This window comes from Silurus aristotelis, assembly GCF_946808225.1.
Source record: "Silurus aristotelis genome assembly, chromosome: 12".
In the NCBI taxonomy this organism is placed as follows: domain Eukaryota; kingdom Metazoa; phylum Chordata; class Actinopteri; order Siluriformes; family Siluridae; genus Silurus; species Silurus aristotelis.
This window is the reverse complement of record NC_139585.1, coordinates 5,063,660-5,088,895: the sequence shown is the minus strand read 5'-3', so window position 1 is coordinate 5,088,895 and position 25,236 is coordinate 5,063,660. Positions and strand designations below refer to the sequence as shown.

General features: G+C 38.6%; 1 protein-coding gene across 11 annotated transcripts in view; it reads left to right on the top strand.

Moving 5' to 3' along the window:
* The window catches only part of caskin2 (CASK interacting protein 2), a 69,470-nt gene that overhangs the window by 22,399 nt on the left and 21,835 nt on the right, over window positions 1–25,236 (top strand). For 7 of the 11 annotated variants that reach the window (XR_014536040.1, XM_083556437.1, XM_083556433.1 and 4 more), the window contains 8 exons: window positions 1,454–1,505; window positions 4,402–4,499; window positions 5,908–6,053; window positions 7,179–7,274; window positions 12,664–12,776; window positions 21,020–21,128; window positions 21,639–21,747; window positions 23,761–23,855. Coding sequence is in view for 10 of the 11 variants with exons in the window: in XM_083556437.1 (XP_083412563.1) it covers window positions 1,454–1,505; window positions 4,402–4,499; window positions 5,908–6,053; window positions 7,179–7,274; window positions 12,664–12,776; window positions 21,020–21,128; window positions 21,639–21,747; window positions 23,761–23,855 (818 nt within the window). In the remaining variant the exon portion in view is untranslated. The remainder of the gene's footprint in view (window positions 1–1,453; window positions 1,506–4,401; window positions 4,500–5,907; window positions 6,054–7,178; window positions 7,275–12,663; window positions 12,777–21,019; window positions 21,129–21,638; window positions 21,748–23,760; window positions 23,856–25,236) is intronic. The other 4 variants (XM_083556436.1, XM_083556434.1, XM_083556439.1 and 1 more) reach the window with 1 other exon arrangement.

Below are 25,236 nucleotides of genomic sequence, written 5' to 3'. Positions count from 1 at the left end.
CTAATCGTACACTTACGGTATGGGTGGTGGGAGCGGTCAAAATACATGCAAAGACAAACAGAAAAATCAGAGCATTTGAATTACCATATTCAAACACTCATAAAACATTTTTTTGAGGTTTGCTCAATCTTTTAAATAATTCTTATTTAGAATCTCCCTGTCTTTTATATTCTTATTTCAAATTTCAACTTATTTTACTGTGGAGTTTTAAAAAAAAGTAAAGGCAAAATCACTCCAAACATCACTGCATTTTTAACCATGTTCAACATTCAAACACTCATAAAACATTTTCCTTTATAGGTTTGCTCAATCTTTCAAATTATTTTTATTTACAGTGTCTCTGTCTATTACTAAACTTTATCTCATTTTTGGTTTCGGAGAAAAGTAAAGTCAAAATCACTCCAAACCTCAAACCCCAATCATGTTCCACATTAAAACACTCATAAAAACATTTTTCTTTGTAGGTTTGCTTATTTTATGTTATGTTACGTTCTATTTTTACAATTTACAAAGGCAGGGCCGCCATCTTGTATTTTTGGCTTGTTGTTTCTGATTGCACTTTAACCAAAGTGGGTTATACTCCCAGAAGGGTAAATACACTTTATTTAATAAAGTTTAAACTTTTTTGAACATTTTCTTTGTCATATGCAGATTGATTTTAAGCAGGGGAAAAAAAATCTATTTAAATCGCACATTTTTTGTGAAAAAATCTGGGATTTTTTTTTAGGCCATATCGCCCAGCCCTACAGGAGATCTTAAACTTTAAAACCATGTAAACCATATCTGTGTTGAGCTGGCTTTGTGCACTGGAGCATTGGCATGCTGGAGTAGTTTTGGGTCTCCTATTTCAAACGAAGGGAAAATGTAATTTCCAAAGGTAACGGTTTGAAGAAGGTCCACGTACAACGATCAGACATAATGTTATGACCACTGACCGGTAAAGTGATTAGCACTGATTATCTCTTCATCATGGCACCTCTTAATGGGTGAGATATATTTATTAGGAGTGAGTTTGAGAAGGGCTAAATTGTAACGTCTAGACGTCTGGGTCAGAGCATCTCCAAAACTGCAGCTCTTGTGGGATGTTCCTGGTCTGAAGTGGTCAGAATCTATCAAAAGTGCTCCAAGGAAGGAACAGTGGTTAACCGGCGACAGGGTCACGAGCGGTCGAGGCAAACTGATTTACGTAAGGAGCGAAGGCTGTTCCCTGTGGTCCGATCCAACAGACCAACTCCTGTAGCTCAAACTGCTGAAGAATTTAATGCTGGTAATGATCGATGGGTCACGACTGTTTTCGCAGCAAAAGGGGACCAACATAAAAGGGGACAGGTGGTCATAATGTAATGCCTGATCGGTCTATGTGTCCTAATACTTTTGTCTAAATGGCATTGCGTGTGTATCATATATTCAGTGATCTGACTTTCTTCCCTCCTTCTTCATTTTGTGTTTGCAGAGTTACTGAGTTCGACAAAGAAGCTGAACATCAACTACCAGGACACAGACGGGTAAGCGACAGGACGTGTTCCGTATGAAAAGCTTTTGGATTTGTCACCTTATCGATTTCTCAGCTGCGACAGAAAATTAGAACAAAACACTTCCGTTGAATGTAGTGTCCTGCTACGAGTCACGTTCACGCTGGATGTCATTATGTGAAATGGCACAAAAGCTCAAATGGAGAAAGGGTTAAAAAAAAAAAACGAAATAAATAAATAAAATTAAAACAGGAAAAACAAGTACAATTCTCTGCCAATGCAGAAAGATAATTACACCAGGTAAGATTTCTGGAAAAACATATCTAGGCTTTAGAACAAAAGAAAAAGACAAAGTAAGCATCGATACACTTTTAATTTTTATTTTTCAGTTCGCTTTTTTTTTTATTTGTGTGGAAAGATCTTAAATCGAGAGCTACTAAACAAGAAATTGTCAAAAATTATTGATTCAAATGACGACTTGTAATGTCTTGTAACACACCCTAGTTAAAATCAACACTCGCTGCTTCTCTGAAAACTTATTACAACGTAACACATTGAATGTATTTTGTCATTAATGAACACTGAAAGATATTCAGCATGAGAAACTGAAATCAAACTACAGAACAACTCGGTACAAAGCCATAGGCACTACGCATATTTAATCAAAGTGTAAGAAGGCAAACTCAATAAGAGATACAAAGATTCCCTTTTCCTGATCCCACCAGGTACTCGTAGGGTTCCTTAGACCCTGGGTTACAAACCCGTGAAGTACAGGAAGTTCTTGTTCATCAAATAAGAGTGAGGCAGAGGAGACGAGGGAGCGGGAGTGGTGTTAATTTAAGCTCTAATTTGTAATTTCATGAGCGGAGTTGAGGAAAAGTTTCCTGAGGGAGCAGCAGGAAGAACATTTTATTATTCATTACTGCTACTGGAGCTGTGCAGCTCTTTTTTTTTTTTTACCCTCCCCTCTCTTCCTGGTGCTCTGCTCATAGTTTGCTTTTCTTCTTGGCTTTTCCCTCTGCAATTATTGAATCCGTTAATTGTGTGTGTGTGTGTGTGTGTGTGTGGGGGGGGTGGGGGGTGTCTTACTGGAAAATGAGATCTAGTGTACATGAGCTAATGACACACACACACACACACACACACACACTTTTCACACTCATATTATTCATTATACTCCGAAATTTAAATCGACTTGCAAAAAGGTGTAAAGTATGTGAATGTGTGTTTGACAATGTGTGTTTGTGTTATTGTTTCTTTGTGTGTGTGTGTGTGTGTGAAATTTTCAGGTCCCTATTAACAAAAAAAAAAAAGGTCAATTAAAAACTCTCACAAGAAAAATAAGACAAACGTGTGTGTGTTTGTGTGTGTCTCTGTATGTGTGCGTTTGTTCCATTTTTATCTCTTATTAAGAGATAATTATTAAGAGATATTATCAGTCTCAGGTTTCCTCAGAATTGCCCGGTCCTCAAAAAACCGTCTTTTTTTTTTGGAAGTGCGAGCTCAACATGTGTGTACATGCTGCATCACTTTATCAAAGATGTATGACAGGAGAAGAGTGTAAAATACGGGCTACAACAAAACTGTGTGTCTGTCTGTGTGTGTGTGTGTGTCACCCTGCTGTTTGGTCTAAAAGAAAAACTGTCTGTGAAATGAACAGGATGTTTTACAGCCCACATACCCACACACACACACACACACACACACACACACACAAGTAAGATAAATGTATATGAAACTCATGATTATTCAGCCAAAATCAAAGCAAACTGTGTATAAAATTCGCTCTTCCCTCCTGACTCACACACACAGTCGGAGAAGGCGTTTATCTTCCAGACAAATGGAGGATCAGATGCTTTTATTGAGCCGGAGTTGAAAAAGAAAATTCCTGAACATTGCAAAGTGTTGCGTCGTCTTATAACCACAACAAAGCCTGAGTCCTCGCTTGTAAATATCTCCCGTCACTCCCAATCCTGGAGTCCTTTAATCACTCATGCCTGTATTTATTGCAACACGGTGAAAGTCTGAAATGTTGCAATTAGAAAAACATTCCAATGTTAAAATCATCAGTGAGGTCATTTAGGTTCATCATTTAAACTAGCACATTATTTATTTATATATATATATATATATTTTTAATTTATATATATATTTTTACAATACATATATATATATATAGTATGCATATTAGAGAGAGAGATTTGTGATATTTTATGTGATAACAGGGACATTGAATGTAAACAAAATGTAAAAAGTTCGATGTTCTTGTTTTAAAATAAGAATTGTGTTTATTGGTATTTCTGACATTGGCAATTCCTATAATATAAGAGGAACAAACATTTTTGGACTTGTTGAAATTGTTGTTGATTGTTACACGTTTTATTCCTTATATAGACATTAAGTGTCCCAATTTCTGCAATTCCTTGTATAAAAACATTAAGCGAAGAAATATTCATAAAAGCAGTCTTTTCTTTTTGAGAATTGAGCGAGCACATGCGAAATTCAGTTTTCCTTATTTATATCTAAATACTGTATGGCCAAAAGTTTGTGGACACCTCATTGTAAGATTAGCATGTGCTGTTTAAACATCTCATGTCACATTTGCTCTGTGATAACTTCTACTCTTCTGGAAAGATGTTCCATTAGATTTTGGAGATTTGTGCTCATGTTGCCACAAAGTCAGCTTCTGATATAGGTGAGGTGAGGAGGTCTGGGGTGCAGTTATGGTTCCAATTCATCCCAAATGTGTTCAGTAGTTTTGGAGCTCTGTAGAAGGAGATCTTCTACTCCAACCCATGTAAAAGATATCATCATGGGGCTGGTTTGTGTAGAGGGGCATGTTCATGCTGGAACACGTTTAGGTTGGATTACAGCACTGATTATGTGAATTATGAGTTTGGCTCCTCATAACTCTTTCTTCATCGTTCAGGTTTTCGGCTCTGCATCATGCGGCTCTCACGGGCACCACAGACCTGCTGTCTCTTCTTTTGGAAGCTCAGGCTACAGTGGACATCAAGGACCGCAATGGTGATCAACTTTTCCAATAACAATGTTTTAGTTGTTTATGCAGGACTAATCGCACGTTTAATTAAAAACATAAATGCTTGCACTTAAAGACACTTCAAAATTAAATTCTGCATCTGCAAATTCTTGAGGCTATACAGTAAAACTCAAATGTTTAACAGCTTAACCCAGTAAATGCAAGTTTGTGGGAGGAAAATGTACTTATTAAAATAAAAACAAATTCTTTTTAACTTGGATCCGATTGTATATGCTGGCATTATCACCAATTACGTTTGTTTTAGACAGATGTGTACCTGAAAATCTTTAAGTAATACTTATAGTAATAGTAATACTTGAGTAAACGTATAGATTTCTCACTGCAAAACTAACTCCATTACTACTTGTCCATAATTCCAATATGACTTGAGTAAAAGTCTTCTGATTTGACCTCTTCAGCATGCCAGAACGAAACAAAGATCAAACAAGTCGGTCTTAAGAGGAGACAAAGTAGTAAAGCAGTTTGAACGGTATCGTCAAGTAACGAATAAAATTATAGCATCGGGTCACGAAGTAAATAAAAATAAAGGAGATTTTTTTTTTTTTACAATAAACCAAAACCAACTATTCAGAGCTGAATGTGATTTGATGCACCTCAGTCTCAGAGAGGCGCAATATTTGTATTTAACTTCAACAAAAGTTGCTTCTCAAAATCTTGGAAATTGATTCGAGTTCTTTGAACTAAAAGCATGGACAGCATTTCGAAGTCGCTCATTAGCGGCTAGTGGAGTGTTGAGGTTTAATGACCTTTTAACAGAGGTGCAAAATGTAATTAGTAATGGTGATTGTCAATTAAAATGCTGTGGATTAAAAAGTACTATCTATATAAATTTAGTTGAGTGGAGCGTAAAAGTATATTTTTGATACTCAGTAAAACTCTGAAGTAGCCAAAATAATTCCTTGCGTACAGTAATGAAGTACATTAAAACATTTATTTATTTTTTTTAATATACCTTTATCAAGTGTTCTGGGGCATGCACAGTCTTTGGAGGAAGTGAACAAGTATAAAGTGTGTGATTTAATTAGTGAAATTTACTACGATACTAAAACTAATCAAGTAGGGACGTAGAACAGGTGAACACAGTAGGGTAGTTATGCTGTGATGGAACAGTGGGGTGTGGGGGTGGGGGGCATGACTAAATCAGAAGCAAAAACACAAAGAACCTTTTTTAATTCATCTTTTTAAACAGTAGTAATCAGGATAACATCTGAACATCGCTAAATGTCTGGTATAACATGCCTTCACTTAACAGCAGAAGCTTGTACAGAGTCAAGATTAGTATCAGATATGTGTCACATATTGTTTGATACCCAGGTCTATTGACACCAGGTTAAATTTGGGATCGGTTTATCGAACTCTGCGTTCCTGTTGTAGGAATGCGACCCCTCCACTATGCTGCCTGGCAGGGAAAAGTCGACTCCGTACTGATGTTGCTGAGAGCTGGAGCTTCTGTTAACGGAACCTCACAGGATGGACAAATCCCTCTGCATCTGGCTGCTCAATATGGACACTACGATGTGGTGAGGACTGCACTCATTGTATCCGTGGTATTAACAGTCTAGAAGGGGTGACTTGGTGTTTTTCCAAACCTTTCATAAGCATCGTCTATATACACTCTTGACAAAAGTATTGGGCCACTTGACACCCCCCCCCCCCCCCCAAGTGTATGGGATTCTGTTACACACAACTGTATACACACAACTGTATAGGACGTCACTGGATGCGCTAGTATTCAATTTTTCCTTTACTTGACCTAGGAGACCCAAACCTGTTGACAATGTTCTTGTGCACAATGTCCATGATGTATTTGTTGGAGTGGAAGATCTCCTTCTATAGAGCTCTGACGTCAACCTTATTGAACCTCTGGGATGATTGTGAACGCTGACTGAACCCCAGACCTTCTCAACTTACTTACATCAGTACCTGTCTTTACTAACACCCTTGTGGGTGAATAAGCACAAATCTCCACAAACACACTCCAAAATCTAGTGGAACATCTTCCAAGATTCATGATGAAGAAGGTCATCATGTATAAGCATGTCGCCTTCCGACTAATGTGTAAACAATATGTAATTTTGTCTACCTATAAAAAGAACACCTTGCTATTTATGCACTGTTTTTCCTCCTTCTCTTGAAAATAAATCATAGTAAGAATAAAGATGTAGAATAGTAGATGTGGTGATGTAGTCAGTGGCCTAAAGCTGGTTGTTATAGCCTTTGGTGAAAGAGGAAACAAAAACAAAATTGAAAAACGAGACGTCCTCACATTAAGAAAAGTCCTAGGTCCCGTTGGCATTACTCTGCTGGTCATTGTTTCTGAACAATGTCTTTTTGAGCTAGCACCCAAACCTAGGTGTACAGTAGCTGCGTCACGTACAAACCATCCAGGGTGTTCGCTTTCCTCCGAGTCCCAGGCTTTCTCACAACACACAACACAAGTAAGAGGATACGGTGATCACTGCATGTCGTCATACATCTCTCAAACAATCTGACGGTGCTCTTGTATTTTTATGTCCTGGCCTACAAGCCAGGGACTTTTCATGCTTGACCTCTTTCATCCTGTGATTGTAGAAACCTGATGAAAGCAGTGACGGTTCCTACTGAGTGTGTGTTTATTTATTTTTTATTTTTTCTTGTCTGTCTAGTCTGAAATGCTTCTCCAGCACCAGTCCAATGTGTGTACGGTCAACAAGGCCAAGAAGACCCCACTGGACCTGGCCTGTGAGTTTGGCAGGCTAAAGGTAAGTTAATTGCCTTGTGGTACTAAAGGTTATTATAAGAACCATTTAAAGTTTCAATCTGCAAATACCCTTATGTAAGAGTTTCCCTTTCTGAATGGACTTCTATGTTGAACTCTATGTTGAAGCATTCAGAAACTAAAAATGGAGAACTTGTAATAGCTATTAAAACCATTCAACAATGTTTCCCTTTATTTAATGACATTCTGAAAGCAAATTAAAAAAGCATACCTACAGGGAATCTCTTTGGTATTCTGTTACGAAATCTCACTGGTATTATGGCTATGCTCTATATAGATCCTTTTAAGCTTGCTTTGAAGGAACAGAATACAAAAGGACCCCGTATGGCTCTAGAGTTACTGCTGCTCGTCAGAATGTACACTCCTGGGTAAAAAAAAAAAAAAAAAAAAAGCGCCAAAATGGGAAAATAGGAAGCTTTTATTAATCAAACAACAAAATATTGGTCAGAAATGCGCATGGAATAATGCACTCACTCCTTTGACTTTCCTGTGCCATCATTTCATTTACGTTTGCTGCATGGAACTTTTAGTGGAGCTAGAAATGCGTGTGAAGTCATTTCTATTGTTTAATGTAAAATTTCATTAACATTGTCCACTGTCCAAAAGCTGCTTTACAGAATTAAATTATTACAAATATATATTTTAATGTCAGAATTCTGTCCTAATAAGATTATTCCTGATGAGTGATCCTGTGGTGGCAAGCAAAAGCTTAAGCGGAAACAGACTCAAAAGTACATCTTCATCTGGGTGGCAATGAATGCCCATTTGTTATAGTTCCAATGAATTATTGTTGAGGTTGTTGTTAAATGGGAGAAGTGGAGTCTTAATGGTGGTTGGAGTTGGTAGCTCAGAGGTTGAGGCTCTTGATTACTGATTAGAAGGTCAGGGGTTCAAGTCCCAGTATCAACAAGCTGCCATTCTTGAGGCTCTTGAGCAAGGCCTTTAACCCTCTACCCTCAAGAGGCACTGTTTCATGGCTGACCATATGTGACAAGTATAAAGCACATTTCTTGTTTTTTTTTTTTTTTACCATTCTAGTGGCGGCCATGTTTAAAGGCAGCAGGAAATGGAATTGAATCATGCTGTGTCATGACTGTTGTCTCATTTACTTGCTGCTAACATAAACTTTGGTTTAGGATGGAGATTATTGACCATACATTTTGAAGTTCAGTGATTACATCTAGTCAAGTCAAGTCAAGTTTATTTGTATAGCGCTTTTCACAACAGACATTGTCTCAAAGCAGCTTTACAGAAAACAACAGTGAAGGTGAATGGTGTGCGTTTGTCCCTGATGAGCAAGCCGTGGCGACAGTGGCAAGGAAAAACTCCCTTAGATGATATGAGGAAGAAACCTTGAGAGGAACCAGACTCAAAGGGGAACCCATCCTCATATGGGTGACATCAAGAGTTTGGTCATAAATCTTTCAACAATACAGAACATCTAGCTCTGAGAAATTAGTTTGATCCCATAGTCAATGGAAGTCTGAAAATACAGAGAACTGAGCAGATTACAAGCTTTAAGATCCTTAGGCTTTAGGCCAGAAAAGTGTAGAACATTACATCAGGTGTTTTGTGTTCATTGTATGGAGAATCAGTGGCTCCTGTTTTCACGTGTCCTACACACTGAAGACTCTTAAAACCTTGTTCCGCTTTAATCTTCAAAGCAGAAAGTCATGTTCGATGATGAGACGTGATTTAATCTTTTTTTTTTTTTTTATCTTTTAACCAAATAGTTCTTTTTTTATCTCGTATTCATCAGCACTGCTTGTTCTGGGATACATTTAGTTTTTCGGTTTTTATCTCCTGAAAGAACACAAACGCTCCGTTTGCTGTTATAATAACCTCCACTCTTCTGGGAAGATGTTCCACTAGATTTTGTAGTGTGCTTGTGGAGATTTGTGCTCATTCAGCCACATAGTAAAGTCAGGTATTGATGTAGGTGAGGTGAGGAGGCCTGGGGTGCAGTCTGCCTTCCAATTAATCTCAAAGGTGTTCAGTAGGGTTGAGTTTGGAGCTCTATAGCAGTTGAGCTCTATAGCATATATTCATGAAGGTGTCTGCGCAAAGGGGCATTGTCATGCTGGAACAGTTTTGGGTCTCCCAGTTTTTCCTTTTTATTTGTATTGCACTTTTAAAAATAGACATTGTTTTAAAGCAGCTTTACAGATATGGAGGTTATACAGTTGTATAAATGTATTCCCTATAATTGTAAGTTTATCCCTCATGAGTAAACCAGTGGCGAGAAAAAACTCCCTGAGATGGTGTGAGCAAGAAACCTTGAGGAGAACCAGTCCTCATCTGAGTGGCATCAAATGTTTATTAATTAAATTTCCTTTAATGTTGAGTTTTACTGTTTAGTGATTTGGCGCTGAAATGCTAAACTTGCTGAACTGTTCATGCAAACTGCGTACCTGAGCCATTGTAGCAGACAGTTGATATTAATTATAGTCCAAATTAATTACAGTTGATATTAATTACAGTCCAATCCACCCAAGTTTTTAAGTAGTTCATGTGAAAGGGAAAGTTCATGCCACCGCATCCGAAGATGCCATATACACGTGTGTGCCTCCATTTTTGTGGTAATAGTTTGGGGAAGAACCACATATGGAGTTTTTTTCCACATATTATATTTTGTTAAGTATATTTTGTATTTGTATTGGACTTTAGTGGAAAGTTTTTCGATATTGATACAAATTCTTCTCATTTTTGTTTATTTTGTGTACAGGAAGTACACACCCTTTTTTTTTTTTTTTATAATTTTTTTTTTAATTGGCTATTTCTATAAAAAGTTTAAAGATATTCTCCTCCTTATCTGGTATAACGTTAGCAGTGTGAGTATCGCAATATTTTATGATGATATATACACATCTCAGACACAAAATGAAGCCTGAACACGTTGCCTGTGTGATATTTCAGTACAGAGCCACTGCGTTGTGTAATACGAGGTCGGCAAGTTTCAGTTAAGTGCCTTAAACAGCTGTCTGCCGAGGCCCGTCGGTGTGTGAAAGGTTTTTGACTCAGGGCTTTTCTGGTGCGTAAGCCGCAGTTTGAAGTCTTTATTTCATTCGCCTGGGTAGGCTGTTTCTATTTCTGTTTAATCTTTCGCTCGCGAGAATAAACACACCACGCAGAGGCAGCCTGAGTCGAAGCCGTCTATTTTTGCACCCTGCTGCCGATTTGGCCTCGGATTGACGCTTTGTACCGGCTGAAACATGACATCACGTAGGCGAACTGAAAAGCCTTTGAGGGTCGGGGTCATGCCATTGTCTGCTCTCAGAAATGTACAACCCGATTGGTTTTATTCTTTTAAGGGGATTGTAAAAGGTCCCAGGTTCACGACACCTAAAACAAAAGGGTACCGAGTAGAAATAAGAGGCAGAGAAATGTTTCAAATGAACTCTTCTAGAAACCTTCTGGTATGAAGGTTTCCAAGTGAAGATCTAGCTAGAAAATACAAGCAATAATGAGTTTGAAGCAGTGATGGTCAGTAGAGAATGAAATGAATTATTGTACTTAAGTAGCTTTTTTTCATATGTGTCCTTCACTGAAGTGTTTCCATTTGGGGAAACTTTTATTTTAACTTTACTGCATTTCAAAGTCAGATTTTTTTTCTTCAGATATTATTTATATATTCCTGTTTATTTATGAGGATAAACACTTAACTGGTCAAAACGCAGCCATTGACCAATCAGGGTTTTGATTGGTGCTTGGTGTATCTACTGATCACCAACATACAGTTCAGCATCAGTTCAACAGAACATTTAGAGAGGAATTTGATTTTTTTTTCTTTTCTCATGATCATTGTAATAGAAATCAATCGGTGTTGGAGTCATTAATATCATTTTATTAATAGATCAGTGTGAGAGTCACATTAGAGTCTTTACTCATAAAATGAGTTGATTAAGTAAAGAGACTTGTGATAACTTGTGTGGGACCCTTACGAGAAAAATAAACCAAGGACCGTGACGTCTGAGTGACGTGGGGCCGCCTTCCCGTGGGCTCACCACCTGCAGGAGGGACCGTAAGGGACCGGTGCTGAGAGGATTGGGCAGCAGTCGAAGGCGGGGGCCTTGACAGCCCGATCTCTGGACACGGAGAAGTGTCTGGGGAATCTGCTTAGACTGCTGCCCCCGCGACCCGAATTACGGATAAGCGGGAGAAGATGAAAAAAAAAACTTGTGATAAAAATGATAATGGGAAAATTATATCCGTAATAAATCATAGTACTTTGGACACTTAAGTACAATTGAAGGCAAACACTTTTGTACTTTTACTCAAGTGAACGTTTAAAGAGACACTTTTACTGCAGTAATATTTTACCTCTACTTCAACTCAAGTGCCGTGTTTGTGTTCTTCGTCCACCACTGGTTTGTAGCACACTTGTAACATTTGGTTCTTCTGGAGAGTTCTATAAGGGTTAAATGGAACCCTTTCTGAAAACATGTTGTTAAAGGTTTCTATATAAAAAGCTTCAAGGCTTCTATAAACTTTCAAATTTGAACACTAAGAACGTATAAAAACACCACAAGACCATGGGCGTGTGTTCCACTGGTTGTGTTACCTATAAAGCTGTCGTTTGAATGCAGTCGAGTTGATTGTTGACGAAATCTGAAGTAAGCAATGCTTCAGTAGTGCTGATACTCAGTGCAGTTTTCTCTTAGTAGGTTTTGGTTGCTTAGCGACATAACAAGGAAGTATATTCTGTGGACAATCGTTGCTTTGGGTCAATTATTGGGTTAAAAACTTCACATTATTTTGGTGTGTGTGTGTAGACAGAAATCTTATTTATTTATTTATTTATTTATTTATTTACAATTGTGGCTCAGACAATTTCAGAATTTCTTTTTTAATAGTAAATTGATTCACAAAATTGTTGAAAAAAAGGTGGGTTTTTACGACGATATGCGAGATCATGCACCCAAAAAAAGTCACTATATGGCCAAAAGTTTGTGGACACCCGACTATAAGCTTTTTGAAAAAAATCCCATTCCACATTTCCTGCTATAATAACCTCCACTCTTGTGAGATGTTCCACTAGATCCTGTGCATGTGGAAATTTGTGTGAGATTTCATTCAGCCATAAGGGTGTTAGTAAAGTCAGGTAGGTGAGACGGTGAGGAGGCCTGAGATGCAGTCACTGTTCACATTCATCCCAAAGCTCTATAGCAGGAGATCTTCCACTCCAGCGCATGTAAATCGTTTCTTCATGGAGCTGGTTTCAGCTGCATTCAGCAACATTCTATACAAAGTTTGAGGGAACCACGTACGGATGGAAAAGTCCCAATACTTTTGTCCATATAGTGTATATTAAATGGTATTTTCTAGTTGTGATGTTATGTAACATAATGGTTTCTTCTGTGTGTGTGCGTCAGGTGGTGCAGCTGTTGTTGAGCAGTAACATGGTTGCGGCTCAACTGGAGGGCAACGGGAGAGACAACACCCCCCTGCACCTCGCCGCCCGCAACGGTCACAAGGACATCATCAGGTTTCTTTACCTCTTTTTTTTTTCTTCTGCATCATTCTTCAACAATTTCTTTATCCATTCTCTGTGTGTCTTGTCATCTTTTCCGTTTGGTTCATAGGCATCTCTGTGTGTGTGTGTGTGTGTGTGTGTGTGTGTGTGTGTGTGTGTGTTTAAAGCAGGTGTGTCTGTAGGTATAGGCTCTTGTTCATATGTTTGTTTAGGAAGTGAGGCATGGAGACAGAGCAGTGTTGATTGAGCACATGTTTGACTAAATTAATTCTATGTGTGTATAGAAGTGTGTGTGTGTGTGTGTGTGTGTGTGTGTGTGTGTGTGTGTGTGTGTGTGTGTGTGTGTGTGTGTGTGTGTGTGTGTGTGTGTGTGTGTGTGTGTGTGTGTGTGTGATGGACTGTTCTCATCAGCACTCTGTGGGATGTGTCTATGCCGAGTGTTGACACGGTGTAGGAGTGAAGACAGATTGGTTTTCTCCAGCCAGTCAGCTGCTCAGCCGTCACACTACTCCACTACTTTCCATTCAGGAAACCTCATTCCAGCATTCCCAAGCATGCGTATTATCCCTCCCCCCCTCCACACTCCTGACTTTCTTAGGGTTCGAGCACTTTGCTGATGTTAACAGATCTATTGAAGCTGGAACAACAATTGGCAAGAAGATTCTTAACCATCTGAATGAGTTTTTCCAACACCAGTACGAATTAAAACATTTGAGGAAATGCTAATTTAGGACATGCTAATAACAATAGAGGGTTGAAATGCGATAGATTCAGATTGGATCAGATTCAATTACTGTCCCTACCACCTTGAAGTTGGTTATTTATCAATAACGACACACCTTCAAGCGTTTTATTCCTTTCATTTGCCAGTGTTTGCAATGCTTTTAATCCAATTATAGTCAGTTCCTACAGCAAGCAGAACATTTCGAGAGGAATAAATGATGGAAGAAACTCCTGACTCTAACAGCACCCGTGGTCTTAGCTGCACGATTTCATTTTATTTTTTATTTTTTTTAAGTAGTTGATAAGAAGGTTTTGGGCTCATAATAATAGATTTCAATCAGTGTTTGAGTCATTAACATCATTTTGTTAATAGATTGGTGCGCTGAGTAACAGAGTTAAATTGAGTTGATTAAGCAAAGAGTCTTGCAATTATCACAAAAATGATAATAGGAACATTATAGCCGTAATCAATTACAGTAGATTGGATACTTAATTAAATTTGGAGGCAAATACTTTAGTACTTTTATTCAAGTGAAAGTTTAAAGGGACACTTTTAGTTTTACTGGAGTCATATTTTACCTTCTGTATATCTTTTACTCAAGTACATGGTTTGTGTACTTCATCCACCACTGGTCATAGTTCCATCCAATATTGTAGAACGTCTGCCAAACATGTAAATTTGTCAAACCTGAAGGACTAAGACTTTCCAGTGCCCTTAAGAAGTTTCTTAGACGGAAAACCCGAAGACTGTTAACAGTACCGACAACGGAGACCCCTTTCTCAATTTGTTTTTGTTTTGTACAAATTACAGACTGCAGTGAAATTGTTAGGGAAAAAAAACATGCTTAAATGACAGCAATTTGTCAATGCTAACAATGGCGTGTTGTAGTTTGTTTGTTTATACAGTAGCTGTGTTTATGCAGATGTGTAAATAAATATTTTATTATACGGTGCCTGTCAAAAATATAGAAACTGTTTTTTTTTTTTTTTTTTTTTTTTTTTTTTGAGACCCATGTCGGTTCCTTTAGTTTCAATGCTACAAAACTGGGTAAAAGGCAAAAACACATAAGAATTAGACAGTGAATGAGTGGAAGAACGTTCTGTGGAAGTCCATATCTGTCACTAACAGAAGAACATGTGTAAGACAGAGGACAGGAGAGAGGTTAGCAGACTGCCTCACCACCACCGTCACAAATGGGGCAGAAGCTTATTGGTTTGGGCTTGTTTTGGAGAAGGGACTCGCCTTATTCAGGAAAGGTAAAGAAATCCTGAATCAACATGGCAACCTTTTCATACTTCAACACCATGAAATTCCGTCTGGACTGCGGCTCATTAGAACCGACTTCAACAAGCCCGAGTCCGGAGTGATATCTATCATGGAGCGACCTGTCCAGTCACCGCACCTAAATACTATTGAACTGCTCTGGGATGAACTGGAAGTTTTACAAGAGTAGTGTGTAAAGCTGTTCTACATGCTAAGGGGGATTTTTTTCAATGAAAATAAAGTTCAAGATCTGGATATTCATACATTAGTTTGGTCAAAGTAAAAATTCATACTGTTACCTAGTTTGTTGCATAGAAGCAAAAGGAACATGCAAAAACACTGTGATTCCAAAATGTTGACAGCAACTTTATCAGCTGTAAATAGTTGTAACTGCTCTATTGCAATACTGATAGCGGTCATGGATAAATAATGACTCATATCAGCTTTGTTTTTCTCCATATCAAGCCACTTTACATATGAAATGATAGAGCGGAGTATCTGAGAAGGGGAGAAAATTTAGCAAGTAATCCTGAAGTATTTTATTTATTTATTTCTAACCACCATATAAAGTTGGGTTCCCCCCCCCCCCCAAGATGATCAGAATGTCTTTAATCCGTTTAAAAAGCCGAGCAAAGTTTGAGAGCAGGCTCTGGTTTAGAAAGCTTATGTATTAAAGCGTTATACTGATTCAGCAGAGCTCCGCTTAGGGAACTACACGCTTAGATTTGCATTACATTTCTTCTTAGAAGAGATTGGGGACATAATCAGGGTGCTGTTACTTCAAACTGACGGCTTTAAGGTTTTTTCTCGGGAGTTCACGGGTGTTTTGCTTCACTTCTGGCACCCGTGCTTTTCCATTGGTATTATACAGTACCAGAAATTCAGATTTTCCAATGGTTTTTGTCAGGTGTACCTTGTCTGACTTTTTTAAAGACCTTGTCAATGCCCTGCTCAAAGATTTCAGCCCTGACAGGAAGTGCATGGGTTAGGACCTGGGGTTAAAATCATTGTTTATTACTGGTTCAGTAAACCCTCCCTGTGATACTATACTGTTTGAGCAAACAAGCCGTGACTCTTTGATCACATACGATGTTGAATTTTGCGTGTTAATGAAAATTTACAATGTTTTAAGTTTTTTCACTGGGTTCAAGCCAAAATCATAATTTTTTCAATACAATCATTAGATTTTATTATCCAACCTAGCAAATAGAGAAGCTCACAAATGGTGTTTTATCCCAAGTTTTTCTTCTATGGTTGGATGATCTTACACATTAATTTAATGGTTGAAGGCAATTTAAATTTTGGATGTTTAGGGAGTAGAATCAGTTTGATCTCTAACTCGTTTTTTAGAACTATTCTTTGAAAATTTCTCTTCGTAGGCTCGGCAAAAACAGAGATACTTGGTAAACAATTTAGAATCCTTAAAATACTTGTATGTCTACTTTTGTATGAGCCATCAACCATTACTGCTGAGTCTGACATGATAAATACATTTAGTGCTGAACAAGGACACCCACAAAACAGGCAAAAATAGTTGACTGTGGTCAAAAGGGTTGGAGAAGAAAAAAACTCAACTTTCGCCTTCATGTTACTGGAATGATATGTGCAGATTTGATTAGGACTCACCAATAACATTTGACTTCTACTGTATTGACTTCTCCGTTTTTGCTTTTTGTTAGTAACAAATCTTATCTAGCCATCAAATTGTAATTTTTATGTCATGCTTGTGGAAAGAAACCGTTACACAGTGACTACACAGTGGTTATGAGGCATCGAATATTTCTTTACCGAAATGAAAACACAATGCCATGATTTGCAAATTTGATAAACCCAGATTTTATTCACAATAGAACATAGAAAATATATCAAATGTTGAAACTGAGAAAGTGAACCATTTTATGGAAGAAATAAGGTCATTTTGAATTTAATGGCTGCAACACGTCTCGAAAACGGTGAGACAGGAGCAAGAAAATGCTGGAATAAGTGAGCGTTACCAAATAGAAACAGCAATAGGAACATATTGCAACCTATTAGATTATTGTCAACAAGACATTTTTCCCAAATGTTTTGGAATTGGTGGTTGTAAAAGGAAATGCATGTTTTCTCATCTGTTTTTCAGTACAGGTTGCAGATTGATTAAATATTTCATCACCTAATTTTAAAAAGGAATCTACTCAATATCACACAAGCCTAATCATCACGTGTTTTTTCTCCTGCTGCAAAATGTTGAGATTTCTGTGTGTGTGTGTGTGTGTGTGTGTGTGTGTGTGTGTGTGTGTGTGTGTGTGTGTGTGTGTGTGTGTGTGTATGTATATATATATATGTATATATATATATATATATATATATATATATATACATACATACATACAGTGAGGAAAATAAGTATTTGAACACTCTGCTGTTTTGCAAGTTCTCCCACTTAGAAATCATGGAGGGGTCTGAAATTGTCATCGTAGGTGCATGTCCACTGTGAGAGACATAATCTAAAAAAAAAATAATATATCCAGAAATCACAATGTATGATTTTTTTTACTATTTATTTGTATGATACAGCTGCAAATAAGTATTTGAACACCTGAGAAAGTCAATGTTAATATTTGGTACAGTAGCCTTTGTTTGCAATTACAGAGGTCAAACGTTTCCTGTAGTTTTTCACCAGGTTTCCACACACTGCAGGAGGGATTTTGGCCCTCTCCTCCACACAGATCTTCTCTAGATCAGTCAGGTTTCTGGCCTGTCGCTGAGAAACACGGAGTTTGAGCTCCCTCCAAAGATTCTCTATTGGGTTTAGGTCTGGAGACTGGCTAGGCCACGCCAGAACCTTGATATGCTTCTTACAGAGCCACTCCTTGGTTATCCTGGCTGTGTGCTTCGGGTCATTGTCATGTTGGAAGACCCAGCCTCGACCCATCTTCAATGCTCTAACTGAGGAAAGGAGGTTGTTCCCCAAAATCTCGCAATACATGGCCCCGGTCATCCTCTCCTTAATACAGTGCAGTCGCCCTGTCCCATGTGCAGAAAAACACCCCCAAAGCATGATGCTACCACCCCCATGCTTCACAGTAGGGATGGTGTTCTTGGGATGGTACTCATCATTTTTCTTCCTCCAAACACGTTTAGTGGAATTATGACCCAAAAGTTCTATTTTGGTCTCATTTGACCACATAACTTTCTCCCATGACTCCTCTCGATCATGCAAATGGTCACTGGCAAACTTAAGACGTGCCTGGACATGTGCTGGTTTAAGCAGGGGAATCTTCCGTGCCATGCATGATTTCCAACCATGACGTCTTAGTGTATTACCAACAGTAACCTTGGAAACGGTGGTCCCAGCTCTTTTCAGGTCATTGACCAGCTCCTCCCGTGTAGTTCTGGGCTGATTTCTCACCTTCCTTAGGATCATTGAGACCCCACGAGGTGAGATCTTGCATGGAGCCCCAGTCCGAGGGAGATTGACAGTCATGTTTAGCTTACAGTGGACCTTTTTTCACCAAGTTGCTTGGCAATTTCCCCGTAGCCCTTTCCAGCCTTGTGGAGGTGTACAATTTTGTTTCTAGTGTCTTTGGACAGCTCTTTGGTCTTGCCCATGTTAGTAGTTGGATTCTTACTGATTGTATGGGGTGGACAGGTGTCTTTATGCAGCTAACGACCTCAAACAGGTGCATCTAATTTAGGATAATAAATGTAGTGGAGGTGGACATTTTAAAGGCAGACTAACAGGTCTTTGTGGGTCAGAATTCTAGCTGATAGACAGGTGTTCAAATACTTATTTGCAGCTGTATCATACAAATAAATAGTTTAAAAATCATATATTGTGATTTCTGGATTTTTTTTTTTAGATTATGTCTCTCACAGTGGACATGCACCTACGATGACAATTTCAGACCCCTCGATGATTTCTAAGTGGGAGAACTTGCAAAAGAGCAGGGTGTTCAAATACTTATTTTCCTCACTGTATATATATATATATATATATATATATATATATATATATATATATATATATATATATATATATATATATATATATATATATATATATATATACAGTGAGGAAAATAAGTATTTGAACACCCTGCTATTTTGCAAGTTCTCCCACTTAGAAATCATGGAGGGGTCTGAAATTGTCATCGTAGGTGCATGTCCACTGTGAGAGACATAATCTAAAAAAAAAAAATCCAGAAATCACAATGTATGATTTTTTAACTATTTATTTGTATGATACAGCTGCAAATAAGTATTTGAACACCTGTCTATCAGCTAGAATTCTGAACCTCAAAGACCTGTTAGTCTGCCTTTAAAATGTCCACCTCCACTACATTTATTATCCTAAATTAGATGCACCTGTTTGAGGTCGTTAGCTGCATAAAGACACCTGTCCACCCCATACAATCAGTAAGAATCCAACTACTAACATGGCCAAGACCAAAGAGCTGTCCAAAGACACTAGAGACAAAATTGTACACCTCCACAAGGCTGGAAAGGGCTACGGGGAAATTGCCAAGCAGCTTGGTGAAAAAAGATCCACTGTTGGAGCAATCATTAGAAAATGGAAGAAGCTAAACATGACTGTCAATCTCCCTCGGACTGGGGCTTCATGCAAGATCTCACCTCGTGGGGTCTCAATGATCCTAAGGAAGGTGAGAAATCAGCCCAGAACTACACGGGAGGAGCTGGTCAATGACCTGAAATGAGCTGGGACCACCGTTTCCAAGGTTACTGTTGGTAATACACTAAGACGTCATGGTTTGAAATCATGCATGGCACGGAAGGTTCCCCTGCTTAAACCAGCACATGTCCAGGCACGTCTTAAGTTTGCCAATGACCATTTGGATGATCCAGAGGAGTCATGGGAGAAAGTCATGTGGTCAGATGAGACCAAAATAGAACTTTTGGGTCATAATTCCACTAAATGTGTTTGGAGGAAGAAGAATGATGAGTACCATCCCAAGAACACCATCCCTACTGTAAAGCATGGGGGTGGTAGCATCATGCTTTGGGGGTGTTTTTCTGCACATGGGACAGGGCGACTGCACTGTATTTAGGAGAGGATGACCGGGGCCATGTATTGCGAGATTTTGGGGAACAACCTCCTTCCCTCAGTTAGAGCATTGAAGATGGGTCGAGGCTGGGTCTTCCAACATGACAATGACCCGAAGCACACAGCCACGATAACCAAGGAGTGGCTCTGTAAGAAGCATATCAAGGTTCTGGCGTGGCCTAGCCAGTCTCCAGACCTAAACCCAATAGAGAATCTTTGGAGGGAGCTCAAACTCCGTGTTTCTCAGCGACAGGCCAGAAACCTGACTGATCTAGAGAAGATCTGTGTGGAGGAGTGGGCAAAAATCCCTCCTGCAGTGTGTGCAAACTTGGTGAAAAACTACAGGAAACGTTTGACCTCTGTAATTGCAAACAAAGGCTACTGTACCAAATATTAACATTGACTTTCTCAGGTGTTCAAATACTTATTTGCAGCTGTATCATACAAATAAATAGTTTAAAAATCATACATTGTGATTTCTGGATTTTTTTTTTTTAGATTATGTCTCTCACAGTGGACATGCACCTACGATGACAATTTCAGACCCCTCCATGATTTCTAAGTGGGAGAACTTGCAAAATAGCAGGGTGTTCAAATACTTATTTTCCTCACTGTATATATATACACAAGCCATTTTGTTAGAACACATGCATTATATTTAAAGACTTAAATATTATATGGATGTAAACTATTAAGTTTTCTTAAAGCACACTGGGTTACCAGCTGATTAGCAGCTGTGTGCCTGGAAGCTGCGTATCTAATGCCATAGATGAACACAGCTGGAATGTTTGGTGCAGAGTGGTACTCCTCTGGATTAGGAGCATATTTGCGAGTGTGGGAGTTTTCTTTTTTTTTTTCTTGGAAATTTCTTTTTTGTTTCTTCACACACTCTGAACCGTCCCCATTACCTGAGACCTGTATAAAATGTAATTCTGTCTATTAGTACCTTGATGTGTGTGTGTGTGTGTTTGTGTGTTCCCTTGTTTTTGCTGGTCCTCAGCTGTTTATCTGGAATGAAAGTAAGAAAGACATTGAAGACCGTGGATACGTGTCCGAACCCATAACAGACATCATTAGTGATAAACAAGGCGTACTTCCTTTTTTACAAATATTCTAAGCTTGACTCATTTCCAGGACAAACAAGCTCTCACATTACGCAAGACATTATGCCAAAAGCATGAACAATTGTGTTCTAAGCAGATTTTTATCTTGTTTAACTCTCAGGCTGCTCCTGAAAGCCGGAATCGATATCAACAGAACCACCAAAGCCGGGACGGCCCTTCACGAGGCCGCGCTCTACGGCAAAACCGACGTCGTCAAGCTGCTGTTGGAAGTAAGCAAAAAACAACAAAAACCCCCCCAATAAATAATAATCCAAATTGAGACGAATAAAGCACCCAAAGATGTTCCGGGAATCAGAAATGTAAAATAAAGTGTATGGGCAAAAGTTTGTGGACACCTGACCATGGGATTCCAATGTACTTTTTAAACATCCTATTCCACATTTAGTCCCCATTTGCTGGTATAATAACCTGAGATGATGTTCCACTAGAACTATTTTTGTAATGTGATGAACCCATGTAAAGCATATCTTCATAGAGCTGGTTTTGTTCACATTGTCATGCTGGAACAGGTTTGAGTCTCCTAGTTCAAGTGAAAGGAAAATTTCATTCTACCCCATTCAAAGACCTCTTGTACAATTGTGTGCCTCTATTCTTGTGATTACAATTTAAAAAGGAGACACATTTGGCTGGAAAAGTTATGTGTCCCAATGTTTTGTCCATAAAGTGTTTAAACACAAGAAGAATTGTACCTCTATAGCTATGTTATGTTATTTATATAGGCAGGGATCGATGTGAATATCCGGAACACGTATAACCAAACGGCGCTGGACATCGTGAACCAGTTTACCACGTCCCATGCTAGCAAAGACATCAAACAACTGCTCCGAGGTGAGAGTCTCCACATTTAAAGGTTTCTTTTTCCTGTTTCCTTATCTTCATGCAGCGTTTTAGCTTATACAACTACGTCTGGTTCCTCTCAAGGTTTCTTCCCTCACACTTTTTAAGGGTTTTTCTTTATCATCATCAGTCATCACTCACCACCGGCTCACTCATTAGGTATAAACGTTGGAGGCATTTATTTATGAATTAAAATTTTTTTTCTATTTATTTCTGTAAATCTGCTTTTTGGATATGAACTTTTCTGCCACAGCGTGAACTCGCAACCATCAACTCGTTACCTCAAAACTTTTGTTTAAAGTATTCAATTTACAGCCCCAATTCCAAAAACAGTTGGAACTCTGTGTAAAAATAAAGTTAAAAACAGAATGCAATGATTTTGCAAATATCATAAATCCACATTTTATTCAGAATAGAATATAGAAAAACAATTGATTAAAGTGAGGAAATGTACCATTTTAAGGAAAAAAGTTGAATCTAATGGCTGCAACACGTCTCAAAAAGATTGTGACTGGGCAACAAAAGTGTTATTAAAATAAAACAGTTGGAGAAACATTTAGCAACTAATGAGGTTAATTGACAACAGGTCAGCAATATTGGTATAATATATGATTGGGTATAAAAATTTCAGAATGATGTTCAAATTAATGTTGATGAAGCAAAATATCATCTAAAGATTCAAAGTATCTGGAGAAGAACATTATTGAAGGCTCGTGATCTTCGGGCCCCTTCGGCACTGCATTTAAACCAGTCATGATTCTGTAATGGAAAAAACTGCATAAACTTATCAACAAAAGATATGATTGTCTGTTAACAGTTTGCCGTGTCATCCACAAATCCGGGTTAAATCTGTCATGCAAAGAAGGCATGCGTGAACATGATCCAGAAACGCCACCATCCTCTCCAGGCCAAAGCTCATTAAAAATGTACTGAGGCACAGTGGAAAACTGTATTTTAATAAAACCATGGACACCATGTCCTCCAGACTAAAGAGGAGAAGGACTATCTTGCATGTTATCAGGGATCGGTTCAAAAAGCCGCATATTTGATCGTATGGTAGTGCAATAGTGCCTGTGGAATTGGCAGCTTGTACATTTGGAAAGTCTCCATTAATGCTGAAAGGTGTATATACAGGCTTTAGAGCAATCAGTTCTTCCATCCAGAAAATGTCCTTTTCAAAGAAGGCCTTCCATACTTTAGCAAGCCAATGCTAACTGCATACTGCATCTATTACAATAGCAATATTTTGTAGTAGAAGAGTCCGGGTGCTGAACTGGTCATTTAAAAAACATGGTGCATGATGAAATGAAAAATGCAACAAAGAATACCCAGAACTGTTGTAGCTAGATTTCTGTATCAAACACATTTGGGACAACGTTCCTTTCCTCGGTTCTGGTCTCCTCAGTTCCTAGATGTATACAGACAGAAGATGTGATGCTACACAGTGGTAAACATGGCCCCGTTCCAACTTTTTTAAAACCTGTTGCAGCAATCAAATTTAAATTGCCTTTTGTTTAAATGGCAAATATTCTCTGTTTATACATTTAATATATTGTAAATAGAATATGGATTTATGAGATTTTCAAATCATTGCATTCTGGTTTTATTTACATTTTGCACAGCGTCCCACCTTTTATTTTTTTTCAATCGTGGTGGTAGAATAGGAAGGACCTTTATTTCAAAACCTTCAATGAGTTGCAGCAACCCGAATAATTTGCCTCCTGGCATTCAGGTAGTGTGTGATAGAAGCTCCTAATTAACACACTCCACACCATTCTGTGTATCTGTTCAAAGCCCCTTTTTATGGAGCAGCATTTAAAAGCCCCAGGTGACAAACACTTACTGTGTTGAAATATTGGTGGTGAAGTGACAAGACAACAAGACGTGTGCCGGGAAACTACGAGGTTTGCCAGCAGATAAGAATGTTACGACTGTGGAAGCCGTTAATAGCTGTTCATATTTGTCTTATAGGCTTTGTTAATGTAATGTGTGCCTGTGTGTTAGAAGCTTCGGGAACTATGCAGGTGCGAGCACTTAAGGACTACTGGAACCTTCACGACCCTACAGCTCTGAACATACGTGCTGGAGATGTCATCACGGTAAGCACAGAGTACACATTTTTCTATCAATCCTGTTTCTTTTTTTTCCTTCTGCTGTTTGTGTCTTGCAAAAAAACTTTTTTTTTTGCTTCTCAACGTGTTTCAGTAGAACTTGGTGTATTTATATGGGAGTGTGCCGTGTTGGGGAACTAATTCCAAACAGGGTGGAGTGATGAAGCCGAGTACACCCTGCATGTCCTAACAGCATTTCTTGAACTGTTTTTGTTTGTTTTTCTTTTTTTTCTTTTTTTTTTGGTTAAGTGATTCACTATATATACAAAAGTATTGGGACACCTGACCTTTCCTGCTATATGTGGTTCTTCACCAAACTGTTAGCACACAATTGTATTGGATACAATTAGGCATTCACTTGAACTTGTGAGCTCCATGATAATCTGGTTTACATGGTTTGGAGAGGAAGATCTTGAGTGGCCTGCTATAGAGCTTTGATCTCAACTCTACTGAACATCTTTGGGATGAATGTGAAAATGTTCTGCACCCCTGGTCACCTCACCTCATCTACAACAGAACCACATTCACTAATACCCTTGTGGCTAATGAACACAAATGTCCAAAAGCCCACTCCATCATCTAGTGGAACAGCTTTGGGGACAGCAGATTTGGGGACTAAATGTGGAATGCGATGCTCAAAAAGCACATACCATATAACACATATGACCAGGTGTCCCATAATAACGTGCAACAGCGACCCCTTAAACAAGCCATGTGATTGACGACGGTGTGTATTTTAGTTCTGAGCTTCTCTACACACCCTCTTTACATGCTGGAGGTTATTGAGAAGCGCAGCAGCTGTGTGTGTGTTAAAGATCTGTGCTCCCGCATGCTGCAACAGGCTCCCCTAAATCACTCAGTGACGGGGCAAGTCGAGCGATCACGTCTTGCCGAGCACCATAGAGCAGACACGCTGTCGTGCTTACTTGTTTTCTTTCTCTGCGGAAATGTTTTTCTTTTCTCTCTCTCTCTCTCTCTCTCTCTCTCTCTCTCTCTCCCTCTCTCTCTCTCTCTCTCTCTCTCTCTCTCTCTCTCCTCCCTCTTTCTCTCAGCCCTCTGGCTTGTTTTGTACCTCATGAGCTGCATTGAAAATGTGTGGCCTGGGGCACTGCACTAAACACATGGCAGGCTGTGGGTGATCTTTATGCCTTCTAGCCGTCATTTAATGTGATTTCTTTTTAGACCAGAGCTACAAAACAAAGGAAAATCGCTTCCATACATCTTTTGTATTCATTTTGGTAGTTCTCTGAGCAGTTCTTAGGACTTTATTTATATATCAGTGTTGTATATATTTGCATTTGTGTAAAATTACTAATAAATTATATTATTAGAATATTTCTTTTTTACATTTCTACTTGAGTAAAAGTAC